Here is a 15,138-nt window from a genome sequence, read left to right on the forward strand (position 1 = left end):
CGTGTATAGTACACTGCGTACACTTTCAACAGGTGCAATAATTCAAATGTATTAATTTACCTACTGTAGCCTCTCTTTCTTTCCATAGTGTACTGTCTGTACATTTCACATGGTGCCCAGCTCATTTTTGGTTATCTTTATAATTTGAGCATATTAATAGTTGTAAATAATAGAAAATGTTTCTATAGGATTGTTGTAGGGATACTGTGCAAACACAGGTGACAATAATGTTCTGGTTAGTCGAATGCCATAATGTACCATACATTATTGTTTGTCCCATTCAAGTTTGAAAGACTTGAATAAAACACTAACCAGATTATATCAATTTCCATCATTCCAACATTGAAAAATACATCTTATTATAATTTAGGGACCATTGCTCTCGTAATGTATAATTTAATGAGGTACAGTGTGGGATAAATGTGGGGGTGTGGGGGAGGTGGGTGGGGTTGTGAGAGAGAGAGGAGTGGTGTGACTGCGATCCAGCTGGAACTGGCCGTGCCCGGCCACTTGCTGCTCTCAGAAGGTGTCTGCTTTACAGGCAGTGGGTGATGTAACTAGTAAACGGGGCCTTACATAAAAAGCATGTCCAAAAGGAGGTGAAGAGATAAAACGGCCGGCCGCATTATCAACATTCAGACATTGTCTACATGCATGACTGGACTGTTATGCAATTACCAAGCCCTTTCAGGAATTGTCCCCTTTCACAATTTTTATTGCCGCATATTCAGTATAGCGCCTATCCTTTTTAATCTGAAAATATCATTACAAAACAGCCGTGATCTGACTTGACTACACCAGCTGTGTTTAGACAAAACATTTCTAATATCATGATATGGATATAATATTGATACTATAGGGATGTCCCGATCACGGTTTTTGGCTCCTGATCCGATTCCGATCATTTGAAATCCGATTACCCGATCCGACCGGGACAACACCCGTAAGCCGTAACATGCAAAAGGGCACAAAACACGCCGGTGGTTCAAATGCGCCGTTTGTACATCAAGACATTTCTTTATTGTGACACAGAAATCTCAAACGCCATCTGATTCTTTACAGCTGTATAATCCATTTTTTAGATATGTGTTAAGTTTCTGATGTGCAGAGGTAAAGACAGTAAAAGTTAAGTTAATGCAACCATAAATAATTGTAATAAATATCAAGTAAATGTACAGCACACATTTTCTTATCGTAACACCTCTTTGTATGGATATGTCCTTTTTATAATCTTCTCCACCTCCCACAAGAGGAAAGGAGAGAGGGAGAGAGAGATAGAGTGATTAGCGTCCTCATTAGCAGCGGTATACCTTTCAAGAGAACAAAACCAAAAAACTAAACCAGCAAGCAATTCAACCATCCCATACATGTCCAATGTCAATCAATCAATCAAGCAATCAGTCAGTCAAATCAATCCTCTATAACCTTGTTCTTTAGTTCAATCCAATCCAAGTAAGATGGCGTTTTCTTTTTACTCACACAAGAAAACATGATTCACCATGAGTAGTAGAGTCTGTCTGAGTACAAGACAAAAAATGTGATCGATTTACTGGTCATTTGAAAATTATGTAAAAAATAATAACCCAACAAACTGGATGTCGAACAGACATCCTTTAGTTTGCTCCATTTAGAAATCTTTTCATGGAATAGTGCAAAGCAAACACAAAAGGAAATTATAATATAATATCAAAAAAATGATTTGAATTAGCAATTAATACAAACTGCCATCAGACATAACTTAAGTCTATTTACATTTGTTTGTTTTTCTGTGTGTTCTTTTACACAGCTGGAACATTTGGTTATGGGTAAAAGCAACAAAAACAAAAACAAAAGAATCCTGTTCTCTCTGGACAGAAAACCTTTAAAAAAGGCAGAACTTAAGATAAGCCACCCCCCGCCCACCGGTTTGTGTGTGTGTGTGTATTGGGTATGACATGTTGTGGGGCTCGGAGCAGGGGGTGGGGGGGATTTGTTGCACATTCAGTAGCAGTAGCACACAAGCAGTGCTGGGAGAGCAGCTCGGGAGGCCGACGTCCCCCTCCCATTTCACCAAGCAACACAGGTTTTCCTAAACCCCCGAAATGCAAGTATAGCAGACCTGGCAACCGAGCAGCGCCTCTCCTGGAATCCAGGAGGAGCCCCTCGTGTCCCCAAACGGCCGGTGTCGAGTCGGTCTGACCTGTACCATGCCGCCACAGCTACTAGGATATTTAAAACCAAATAGCAATTTCATAAACTAATAGATTAATATGACTTTTTACATGACTTAAATACCCTCTCTTCGGAGATTCGAATAAAATATATTCATGGTTTATATAGGCAGATAAGTTAGTTTGTCCATTAGCAGTTCTTTTTTTTCTCTTCTTTACAGGCAGTAACTACAACATCTGCTATACAGCACTTGTTCACATATTCCGCCTGCTTGGAAGCCGACGTGGTCAGAGCTATATTAGGCACCCAGAGTTTCGTTTCCCCGACTCCTGACTGTACAGTAGATGCACCTCCGTCGTACACATCACATAAAAGCTTGATTACTATACCTATACGATCCAGACGAATTCATCATTTGGAATTCCATTTCACACAAAGCCAGCGTCTCCCCCCCCCCCCCCCCCTGTCTAGAGGAAGGTAATGTAGTAAAGGCAAGTTTTCAGAGCGTTGTTCTCTCCACAGAGGGAAGGAAGCAGCTAGGTAAGCAACCCGGGGAGATTAAGACAAGCTCGACACCACTGGCAAGTTCTGCAACTGTGAGACTTGGTTACTCACATTGAGAACGTTTGATTCAAGCCAGAGTACAGTTAAGAGCGCACAGTGCACAGGAATTGAACTTTCTTTCTTTTCTTTTTTTTTTTTTACAGCGCCGCTGGCACAGCGTCACTCGTTTTGGTATCACAAAACTTGACTTAAAACCCCGTAAATTCTCAACCTAGAGATACTATTTAGGAGAATGTTGAGAATGTCAGATCAATGCCGCTCGAAAACACAGTGCAACCAGAAAGGACACTCGGGCGACCAGTGTCAAAAGGGCCCCGGTGGAGATAAATAAATCTCCTGTGAATTCCTCAGAAAATAAAATGCTTCATCTGTGTATAATATATATACTCACTGTTGTTCAAATGAAACACTGGCACATTGCAGTTGCAAACTTTCGTAAAAGAGAAAGAATTAAATTAATAAAGCAAAGTAAATAAATGAAAAGCTGTCTCAGAGTGGAGGTGAAGCCGGGCATGGGAGAGGAGAGGAGTTATGGAGTAAAAGGGACAGAGGTTGGACATAGTGTTCAAGCAGTAAGTATGGGGAGATGTCGTCAAGTCTTGTTCCTAGCCGCTCAGCGGGTCCTCGCGGTAATGGATAGCGTAACGCACTTTCTCCAGCATCACGACCAGGGAGGTGTACTGGGCAGCTTCACATGAACATGCAGGTCTCCACGCGGATGTAGCGCGAGTCCGGAGAACCTGGAGGACACAGAAAAACAACATGCATGTGTCTTTGCACGGGCAAAACAAAATGAACTAACCCTAACCTACTAAAAACAACATGCATGTGTCTTTGCACAAGCAAAACAAAATGAACTAACCCTAACCTACCTAGAAAAACAACATGCATGTGTCTTTGCACCAGCAAAACAGAATGAACTAACCCTAACCTACTAAAAACAACATGCATGTGTCTTTGCACAAGCAAAACAAAATGAACTAACCCTAACCTACTAGGATTCTTTATGTAAATGTGCCACTGCATAATATCACCATAAGCCGTGGTTTTCAACCAGTGGTCCGCGACCACTAGTGGTGCTTAAGAGGGTTCCAGGTGGTCCCCAGCTAATGATTAACTTTTTTTTTTGTTATCAAATGTTTTTTTATTTTAAGACAAAAATCACAATAAGACACGTTAACAACATGAAAGACTTAAGCAAACAAAACACATATAAAACAACACATAACAGCAAAAGCAAGGAACACAAAAACAAAAACAAACAATCCCACCCACCCCTCCCCGCCCCCCGAGACCAAAGATGCCACAAAATGTAAATGATTAACTTTTTAATTATTTTACAATTATTGTTAAACATCTGCATTACTTAATTACAAGAAGTCTGCACAATTAGAGAATGTTGAATAATTGTTATTTTGATCGTTTTGACTGTTATCTCTATCATAGACCATAAAGGACACCATCATAGCTGACCATCTCAGTTCCAGTCCTGCTTTGGGTCTGTTATGAAACGATCCCATCCCTGCCAAGAATCCCAAGTATTATGAACTGTCACCGACTCCCTCCCTGCGGGTGTGGCGTTCGTTCCATATGTGGGTGAGTCAGCAAAATTCTGTTGACAACAAATCTGACTTATGCAACTTCGGCCATAACAACAGCTACTGTATCTACAGCAACTGGCATACAGCTATGTCCTTAGAAAACTAAAGCAGTGCGCTTCCTCTGCATGGATATGCCTTTTTGTTTAGGCAGCGGGTGCTCAGCCATAAATAGAACTAGGTTCAGAATACCACCGGAGTGGAAAACGTGGCACTCCAAAATGAAGGATGGCTCAGGATAAGCATTCTTATTTATTGAGAAGGCTTAAGCGTTCTCAATAAATGAGAGAACTACGCACATACACTGTACCACATGCACGACACATATTGCTTTAACACATAAAGAAATGATACACTGCAACGTACATTGAACGTATGAACCTGTTAGTATGGTCATGTCCTTTTAATCCACCCTGCTGCTGGCTAAATTACATAACTTGGCAACAGCTTTAACCTGATAGGATGTATCTGAGCATACCCTCTAATTCCTGCATGATTACCGTACAAAAACCTAATCTGCATTAATTACTTTTCTAATACACAATATTTTCTAGGACATTTTAACTATTTTGTAATTTCCCATGACTGGAAAACGGCATGTCCAGGTTTTACAGGATGCGTAGGAACTACAGGACTACATAACAAGTAACGGCGTGCGATAAGCTCATCTTGCTCAGGTGATAACAACTGGTTAACAACAGGGTCAATCTCTTATCTCAATCGGTTATGAAGCCTGTTCCTGATCTGTTGTTTCACGCTAGTTGCACTGTACTGTATGCTGATAACATTCAGCAGCACGCCTCACAGTTGTCTGCTCAGCTCAAACACAAAAGCTCAACTCTATAAATCTCCAGAAAACAAACACACATTTTGAGACACTAGAATAGTGCCGCCGATGGATAAAAATAGTAAACATGACGTTCAAAGTAGGTCTGGAGGTTGAGACAATGCCCAGTAAAGCAGGCATGATAATCACCATCATCAGGGCTTCTCACAGTCTCTGCACCACCAGCACAAAGATGACCGTACAAAGTGTACATAGAGGCTGAATATTCAATAACTGCCCTGTCTGAGCAGGGAATTAAACTCTTGTCATATACATGGACGTCACTACACGAAGAAATCAAGGGACTGGCCCAGGCGGTGGCGTAACCGTCTGGGCACCCGACTGGTAATCCAGTCGCAGTGTGCCGCGGGTTCGACTCCCGAGCCCGACACGGCCTTTACTGCATGTCTTCCCCCCCCATCTCTCTCCCGTTTCCTGTCAGCCTACTGTCTGTCCTTTAAAAAAAAACAATAAAAGGCGTAAGCCGCAAAAAAATATCTTAAAATATAATAAAAAATAATCAAGGGACTAAAAAAACCCTGTCGCTGATGTATAACACTGATGTAATACAGTAGATTTATAGAATGCAAATGTTCTAAACCTATAAACATAATTCAATGTACATTACTCCCCTGTTGCTGCTCAGGTTAAAGTACATACAGAAGGTTAGAGTGTGTATGTTTTAACCTTTGTTATGGTATATATTTGTTATCATTATTTAATTACAATGCAACATTGGAATTCAGTCTGTCGCTGGGGTTGGGATCGTTTAGGATTTTAACGATTACAGTTCCTTAAACATTCCCTCTAAACGTCCGATTCCGTAACGGTTCCCAGCTACTGTACAGGGACCCTCTGGGTTACTTGAAGGGGGTTCCAAACGGACCCTTAAAAAGTGTGCATTTGTCATCTTTTTACCTGGCGCCCCGTCGGGCGGGGCGATCTTCATGGGGTAGGGGGGGACGTGCGCGGTGTCGGGCCCGCCGTCCTTGCAGGGGCAGGTGAAGGGGATGCGCTCCTGGTTGCACGCAAACTTGATGAACTTGCACAGCTCTTCCTGAGTGAACGTCTCCAGGGCGCCCCAGAAGAACTCGATGTGTTGGTCCGTCTCCATCAGGCCCACCTGGTACATGGTGTGAGCCTATTGAGGGGGGATGGGGGGTTGTCATAATTATTACATAATAATACATAGCCAATCGTCTAATCGCAATTATTTTGTCATAGTTGTCATAATCATGTCTATGTTGAAAGTTTGTAAATCAGCTATTTCCGCTATATGTAAAATGTATACACCTTTTTTTTTTATTGCTGGCAAAAAACTTCAAACTGCCAGCCCTTTTCTGAACCACATTGGCACCCTTTCCATACTGGAAGAATGCACTTTTTTTTATCACGCTTGATATCAATGAAAAAAAACTGACCTTTTTCATCTGTCTGTTATAATTGTTATTTTAATGTTGCAAAATCAATAAAGAAATGTGTTAGTGAGAAAATAGCCAATCCACAAGCTCTGTATGTAGATTACCTACTACCTACTACACTACCTATTACATTGAATTACCTTGAGGAACTCCAGGTTGATGTAGGGCAGGCCGCAGGTGCGCAGCTCCACCTCTAGGGGGCTGAGCATGGTGAGCAGCTGCAGGGGGATGATGGAGCCCAGACCGGCGCGCACGGCCGTCATGCACTCCACGTTCTGCAGCTCCCTGAGACGCAGCCCGCGCACCGCGCGCGCATACACATCCTTGTTCTCCCAGCTGACGCACACGCATGCACGCGCACACACACACACACACACACACACACACACACACACACACACACACACACACACACACACACACACACACACACACACAGAGTTCAGACAAAGATGACAAAGCCATACAGTATGACATAAACAAAATCTATCATCTTCAAAAAGTGCATTGGAAGATATATTTCTCACCCAGAAAACCTGAAACAAACATACAGGATTTCTTTCTTTTTTTAAACGGCCGTTATATAGTATATCTTCTCTACCCTAAAATGATTCGGGGGCCTGGTAAGTTTGGGAACCCTTGGTCTACAGACAAAATGCATAATTATGCAAAATCCTAATCCCAGGAAAGCGTCTCCTACCTGACGCTGATGCTCCGTCCTCGCTGACACAGCTCCACGTCCTCTCCCGTCATGGTGACGTAGGTGAAGGTGCAGCAGGGCCTGCTGGGCGAGTCGGGGCTCTCCCCGGAGTGGTGCTGGGACGAGATCTCTGCACACAGGGCCTCCAGCTCCGCCTCGTCGCTCACCTAAAGGCACAGGGTTGGGATTTACCCACAGCGTTATATGGTGAACTGTTCTGCTGCTGCTGCTGGTAGAAATGCACTCTGTCCAGCTGCCAACTTGCGCCTCGCACACAAGTAGGCCATACATGGCCTACTTGCTCCATGAGCAATGAGGTGCGCTCACCACTGGCATCACTACTATAAAAAAAAATATATATATATATATATTATGATATATTATAATGACGTTGGCAGCCAGAGATGCTGGACCCTGATTGGGCTACGGTCTTAAACAAGAGAGGACACCGACATACATACCCCGACATACGTAAATAGTACATACAGTACATACCCAGCCGATCACAGTACTTTCACGCTCTGCGTGAAAGTAGTTAGGATGAACTGAGCTTTTAGCATCTCCACCCATGACCACACAGCACACTTTTTTTAAACAGTATACCAAGGACATTAAGGACGGTAGTCAATATGACAGATGAACTGAATCATGACAGATGAACTGAATCATGACAGATGAACTGAATCATGACAGATGAACTGAATCATGACAGATGAACTGAATCATGACAGATGAACTGAATCATGACAGATGAACTGAATTACGATAGATGAATTGCACTGTTGCAATTATTGTACTGTTTTTAGGTAGACTATGAAGTACATATTTATTCTATTTTACTTTGGTAGGACATAGGAGTCTATGTTAATTCCCCCCCCCCCCCCCCCCCCCCCCTTATCTGTCATATCTGTATTTTTAAATGCTGACCCTGGGAACTGAGCTCGAAAAATGTCCTATGCACTTTGTGAAAATGGAAAATGAAGTCCATTCAATTCTTAGAGCGGGAGGAAAGGACATTGTGGGACATCACATTATGCCTCTCCCTTACGTTCTCAAACTTCTTGACGTAGTTGTAAGTGAGCAGGTCGGCCTCCTGCAGGTCCTGCTCAGGGTCCAGGGGCTCGCCCACCAGCCCCTTCCAGAAGGAGCCCAGGAGGTCCAGAGGCAGCGGCACGTCGGCTCGGATGGCGATGCCCAGCAGCTGGCCGAAGAAGTGCAGCAGCTGCTCCTCCGTGTAGCTGATTGGGCACGGCGTCAGGATGTATTTACCCTGTGTGGGGAAAAACACCCACGTTAAAGGTTGTTTCAGATGGGAAGCGACTGATGCGCCTTTCCTTGGTAATTCATCTTCAATGAGAGGCCAATATTTTGGATGTGCGGAGAAGTTGAGGGGCGTTGACGCGAGCGAGTGCGATCCCGTGAAATTGTCGCGGGGATTGCTGGATTGTTTTCACTGACATAAGAGATGGAACAGATACGGAACAACTGCCTCTCTTCTCCAGAAGAGGATTTAACTGAAGCAGCGCCTAGCAGCCTGACAGACAGATGCTTCTCAGCAGTTACTGGCCCAGCCTGGTTGTACTATAGGCAGCCAACTTGGCTATTCCATGATGCCTGGAACATTGTAAATTAACATCAATTGTTTAAAACCCATAATCCCAACAAAGCTCAGCGGCAGTACGTCATTTGAAGTTTGAATCAAAGTCATAACGAACTTAACAAAGTAACAAGCAACATCAGCTGGGGTGATAATTACTGCAACCGGGCAGGAATGGAGCACATTCACTGCTTGCTGTGAATCGGTTATTCACTGTTATCGAACATATTGCTATTGTTCTTTTGTAATAGCCACTGGGATGAAGGACAATGTATGCCAAATCTAAAATAAATACAACCAACACAATACAAAGATGAAGCAGCATGTTTACAATATAGTTTGTTAATACAATTTAGGCATTTAGCAGACGCTCTTGATCCAGAGCGACTTACATTAAGCATGTATTATACTGTAAGCCTCACTTTACATTATAATGACTATTAGTCTATTTTGCGCGTATTCTATTCTAAATAGCCAAATCTATGCAAAACCACAGAAACACTCCCATTGCTGTGATCACCACAGTGCAGTTAGCTGAAGTGACCACACACCACACCACCATACATAACATGGGTGAGTATTCTTTCGATAGAGCAGCGATAGAAAGACACCAGTCACGTTCCCGTTTCTTATTCCTAAGTTCTTTTGCCTCGGAGAGATGAAGTGCCAAGTTGATAATGGAGATACCATTCTGACAGGTTGTAGCATTTCAGCTCTCTAGGCAGAGTAGACTCATCGCTGTCTTATACGAGTCCATGGGTGGTGTCATCCGCGTCAACCAAGTCAACCAAGACTCATCGTTTGTGAAGGAACTGATATGTCGACAGACATTATCAGTGCAGTTCTGTATATAAAACAGTACAGTGGATGTACGGTCTTCTACATGTTGTTGTGAAAATAGATCCCAGTGAGTGCGCTCAAAACAGTCCTGTAACTGAGTGGAAGCGCCCTCAGGCTTCATGTTCCTCACACAAGTCTGTGTTTTGTGTGTTTTTAAGAAGTCATATAATGGGGGTGAGAAGGAGGTATAAGGTCTGACTGACCTAAGTGGAGACTTTATAACCTTCCTGTGTGTTTTGACCCCTCGTTGTTGTACATCTTACATGAAGGACGAATTTAGGGGCACAGTTGTAACATTTGCATAACAATAACAATCTTGTTTCTTTGTTTTGTCTTTCATCATCAGTAAAGTAAAAAAATAATGCAGAATAGTGAATATCATGTGGGGTTTGAATAAAGGAGTGCTGTTCAGTACTGTTTACGTGACTATGATGATGTGGGCTTTGAAGTGGTACCTTGTTCCGGTTGGCTGCAGCACTGGGGCAGGGCAGCAGCAGCAGGAGAGCTGAGCTCTGGAGCTCTTTACACACCTGCCACAGGAAGTGTCTGAAGGAGCCGCCTGCATGGGGAGAGAGAGACACACAGTTAGTGCCAGTGGCGTGCACAGATAGACACTAGGGGGTGCTAGAGCACCCCCTGCCCTTTTGGCAATTTTGCTAAAAAATATATATATATGTTTTTTTTCTTTTCTTAATTTGTAGTGTGTGGACCATGCGGTGACATAGATCAAATCTTGATAAAAAAATGCTTCTACTATATTATTTAGGCCCCCACAATCTAAAGCTATGTTTCTATGTCAGTGGTTCTTCGATTAAAGAAAAATAGCAGACCTACAAGCTCGTAGCGCGCCACTCGGTGGCGCGCTATGAGCTTGTAGATCTGCTATTTTTCAATAGCTAAAGCACCAAAATGGGTTCCCGCCCCAAAATGCGCTGCACAAGGTGCCCTTTTTTTTCACTTGAGCACCTGCCCCTCTAAATGTCTGTGCACGCCACTGGTTAGTGTCACAATTAGATATCGTTGATGTCGTTAACTAGGGCTGTCACGATTACACATTTATATGTTGATGTCGTTAACTAGGGCTGTCACGATTACACATTTATATCGTTGATGTCGTTAACTAGGGCTGTCACGATTACACATTTATATCGTTGATGTCGTTAACTAGGGCTGTCACGATTACACATTTATATGTTGATGTCGTTAACTAGGGCTGTCACGATTACACATTTATATCGTTGATGTCGTTAACTAGGGCTGTCACGATTACACATTTATATGTTGATGTCGTTAACTAGGGCTGTCACGATTACACATTTATATCGTTGATGTCGTAACTAGGGCTGTCACGATTACACATTTATATCGTTGATGTCGTTAACTAGGGCCGTCACGATTACACATTTATATGTTGATGTCGTTAACTAGGGCTGTCACGATTACACATTTATATCGTTGATGTCGTTAACTAGGGCTGTCACGATTACACATTTATATGTTGATGTCGTAACTAGGGCTGTCACGATTACACATTTATATGTTGATGTCCTAACTAGGGCTGTCACGATTACACATTTATATGTTGATGTCGTTAACTAGGGCTGTCACGATTACACATTTATATGTTGATGTCGTTAACTAGGGCTGTCACGATTACACATTTATATGTTGATGTCGTTAACTAGGGCTGTGACGATTACACATTTATATGTTGATGTCGTTAACTAGGGCTGTCACGATTACACATTTATATGTTGATGTCGTTAACTAGGGCTGTGACGATTACACATTTATATGTTGATGTCGTTAACTAGGGCTGTCACGATTACACATTTATATTGTTGATGTCGTAACTAGGGCTGTCACGATTACACATTTATATGTTGATGTCGTTAACTAGGGCTGTCACGATTACACATTTATATGTTGATGTCGTTAACTAGGGCTGTCACGATTACACATTTATATGTTGATGTCGTTAACTAGGGCTGTCACGATTACACATTTATATGTTGATGTCGTTAACTAGGGCTGTCACGATTACACATTTATATGTTGATGTCGTTAACTAGGGCTGTCACGATTACACATTTATATGTTGATGTCGTTAACTAGGGCTGTCACGATTACACATTTATATCGTTGATGTCGTAACTAGGGCTGTCACGATTACACATTTATATGTTGATGTCGTAACTAGGGCTGTCACGATTACACATTTATATCGTTGATGTCGTTAACTAGGGCTGTCACGATTACACATTTATATGTTGATGTCGTTAACTAGGGCTGTCACGATTACACATTTATATGTTGATGTCGTTAACTAGGGCTGTCACGATTACACATTTATATGTTGATGTCGTAACTAGGGCTGTCACGATTACACATTTATATCGTTGATGTCGTTAACTAGGGCTGTCACGATTACACATTTATATGTTGATGTCGTTAACTAGGACTGTCACGATTACACATTTATATGTTGATGTCCTAACTAGGACTGTCACGATTACACATTTATATGTTGATGTCCTAACTAGGGCTGTCACGATTACACATTTATATGTTGATGTCGTAACTAGGGCTGTCACGATTACACATTTATATGTTGATGTCGTAACTAGGGCTGTCACGATTACACATTTATATCGTTGATGTCGTAACTAGGGCTGTCACGATTACACATTTATATCGTTGATGTCGTTAACTAGGGCTGTCACGATTACACATTTATATGTTGATGTCGTTAACTAGGACTGTCACGATTACACATTTATATGTTGATGTCCTAACTAGGGCTCCTCTTTCCCCAGACGAGGTTCTACAACTAGTAACATCCTCTAGACCTACCACTTGTCCTCTTGACCCTGTCCCGTCTCCAATCTTCCAGACCATCGCACCTGATCTGCTCCCCTTCATCACCTCCATCATCAACACCTCAGTAACCTCAGGCTGCGTCCCATCTGCCCTCAAGTCAGCCAGAGTAACACCACTCCTCAAAAAACCAACCCTTGACCCCTCAGATGTCAAGAACTACAGACCGGTATCACTCCTTTCATTTATTTCTAAAACCATTGAACGTGTCGTCTCCAACCAGCTCTCTCTCCATCTCTCACAGAACAACCTGCTGGATCCCAACCAGTCCGGATTCAAGAAGGCCCACTCCACAGAAACTGCCCTGCTGGCAGTCACAGAAGCACTACATGCTGCCCAAGCTGCTTCCCACTCTGCAGTACTGATTCTCCTAGACCTATCAGCAGCATTTGACACAGTGAACCACCAGCTGCTCCTAGAAACCCTAGCGGAGCTAGGCATCGGTGGAACGGCACTAAAGTGGTTCTCCTCCTACCTCACCGATCGGACCTACCAGGTTTCCTGGAAAGGTCTGCTATCATCCCCCCGAACCCTCCAAACTGGGGTCCCACAGGGATCTGTACTTGGTCCCCTCCTTTTCTCACTGTACACTAAATCCCTTGGCACTATCATCTCTGCTCACAATATATCCTATCACTGCTACGCCGATGACACACAACTGTTCCTATCCTTCCCCCCCTCTGCCACTCAGGTGGAAGAGCGCATCACTGCATGCCTGGCTGACATATCACAGTGGATGTCCTCCAACCACCTCAAGCTGAACCCAGACAAGACTGAGCTTCTCTTCTTCCCAGCTAAGTCCTGCCCTATGCGGGAGCTAACTATTTCCGTAGACAACGCCCTGGTAACGTCTGTCCCAACAGCCAGGAATCTTGGTGTTGTCCTGGACAGTCAGCTCTCGTTCAAAGCTCACATCACAGCTGTCACTCGATCATGTAGGTTCACACTCTATAACATACGACGAATTAGACCGTTCCTCACCCAGGAATCAGCCCAGCTCCTAATCCAGACAACAGTCTTGTCAAAACTCGACTATTGTAACTCCCTCCTTACTGGCCTACCAGCATGTGCACTTAAGCCTCTCCAGCTGATCCAAAATGCAGCAGCTCGCTTGGTCTTCAACCAGCCAAAATTCTCACATGTCTCCCCCCTGCTCCGCTCCCTCCACTGGCTCCCGGTCGCTGCCCGCACAGAATACAAAACTCTGATGCTGGCATTCAAAGCAACCAAAGGTATGGCTCCCCCATATCTTACAAGTATGATTGAACCCTACAAACCCTCCCGCGCACTCAGATCAGCCAACGCAGGGAAACTGGAAGTACCCTCACTAAAAACGCCGGGACAACGCTCCACACGTCCCAAACTCTTCTCCCTTCTGGCTCCAAAACTGTGGAATGCACTTCCCATTGCAGTCAGAACTGCAGCATCACTCCCAATCTTCCGCCGTAGTCTGAAAACCCACCTTTTCAGACTCCATCATGGCCCATAGCACTTACCCTACCCCCATAGATAGCATTTCTGTAGACTTAGATAGCATTTGATACAGACTTATAGCATGTTATGTAGACAGCACTATAATTGCATTGTATATAGTCATAGCACGCCATAGTACATTATGTATAGCATAGTAGTATATATGTATAAGTTTATATGTATAGTTTCATTATATAGATATTCCACTGTTACGTTCTTAGCTTACGCATGTTTCATGATAAATGCTTTTATGTGATGTATTCCCATGCTTATTGTTCTTGCTTAATGTAAGTCGCTCTGGATTAAGAGCGTCTGCTAAATGCCTAAATTGTAAATTGTAAATTGTAGGGCTGTCACGATTACACATTTATATGTTGATGTCGTTAACTAGGGCTGTCACGATTACACATTTATATGTTGATGTCGTTAACTAGGGCTGTCACGATTACACATTTATATGTTGATGTCGTTAACTAGGGCTGTCACGATTACACATTTATATGTTGATGTCGTTAACTAGGACTGTCACGATTACACATTTATATGTTGATGTCCTAACTAGGACTGTCACGATTACACATTTATATGTTGATGTCGTAACTAGGGCTGTCACGATTACACATTTATATCGTTGATGTCGTTAACTAGGGCTGTCACGATTACACATTTATATGTTGATGTCGTAACTAGGGCTGTCACGATTACACATTTATATGTTGATGTCGTAACTAGGGCTGTCACGATTACACATTTATATGTTGATGTCGTAACTAGGGCTGTCACGATTACACATTTATATGTTGATGTCGTAACTAGGGCTGTCACGATTACACATTTATATGTTGATGTCGTAACTAGGGCTGTCACGATTACACATTTATATCGTTGATGTCGTAACTAGGGCTGTCACGATTACACATTTATATCGTTGATGTCGTTAACTAGGGCTGTCACGATTACACATTTATATGTTGATGTCGTTAACTAGGACTGTCACGATTACACATTTATATGTTGATGTCCTAACTAGGGCTGTCACGATTACACATTTATATGTTGATGTCGTTAACTAGGGCTGTGACGATTACACA

General features: G+C 42.9%; 1 protein-coding gene across 1 annotated transcript in view; it reads right to left on the minus strand.

The window, feature by feature from the left end:
* Positions 1 to 998: 998 nt before the first annotated feature.
* LOC310871525 (putative E3 ubiquitin-protein ligase HECTD4) overlaps positions 999 to 15,138 on the minus strand; it is a 112,521-nt gene continuing 98,381 nt past the window's right edge. Inside the window, 7 exon segments of the mRNA XM_083783095.1 lie at positions 999 to 3,408; positions 3,410 to 3,455; positions 6,058 to 6,280; positions 6,701 to 6,896; positions 7,261 to 7,427; positions 8,309 to 8,530; positions 10,153 to 10,256. Of these exon segments, the coding sequence (XP_083639221.1) occupies positions 3,321 to 3,408; positions 3,410 to 3,455; positions 6,058 to 6,280; positions 6,701 to 6,896; positions 7,261 to 7,427; positions 8,309 to 8,530; positions 10,153 to 10,256 (1,046 nt within the window). The 3' untranslated portion in view covers positions 999 to 3,320.

Source organism: Protomyctophum parallelum, assembly GCF_964188405.1.
Source record: "Protomyctophum parallelum genome assembly, chromosome: 15".
Taxonomy (NCBI): Eukaryota; Metazoa; Chordata; class Actinopteri; order Myctophiformes; family Myctophidae; genus Protomyctophum; species Protomyctophum parallelum.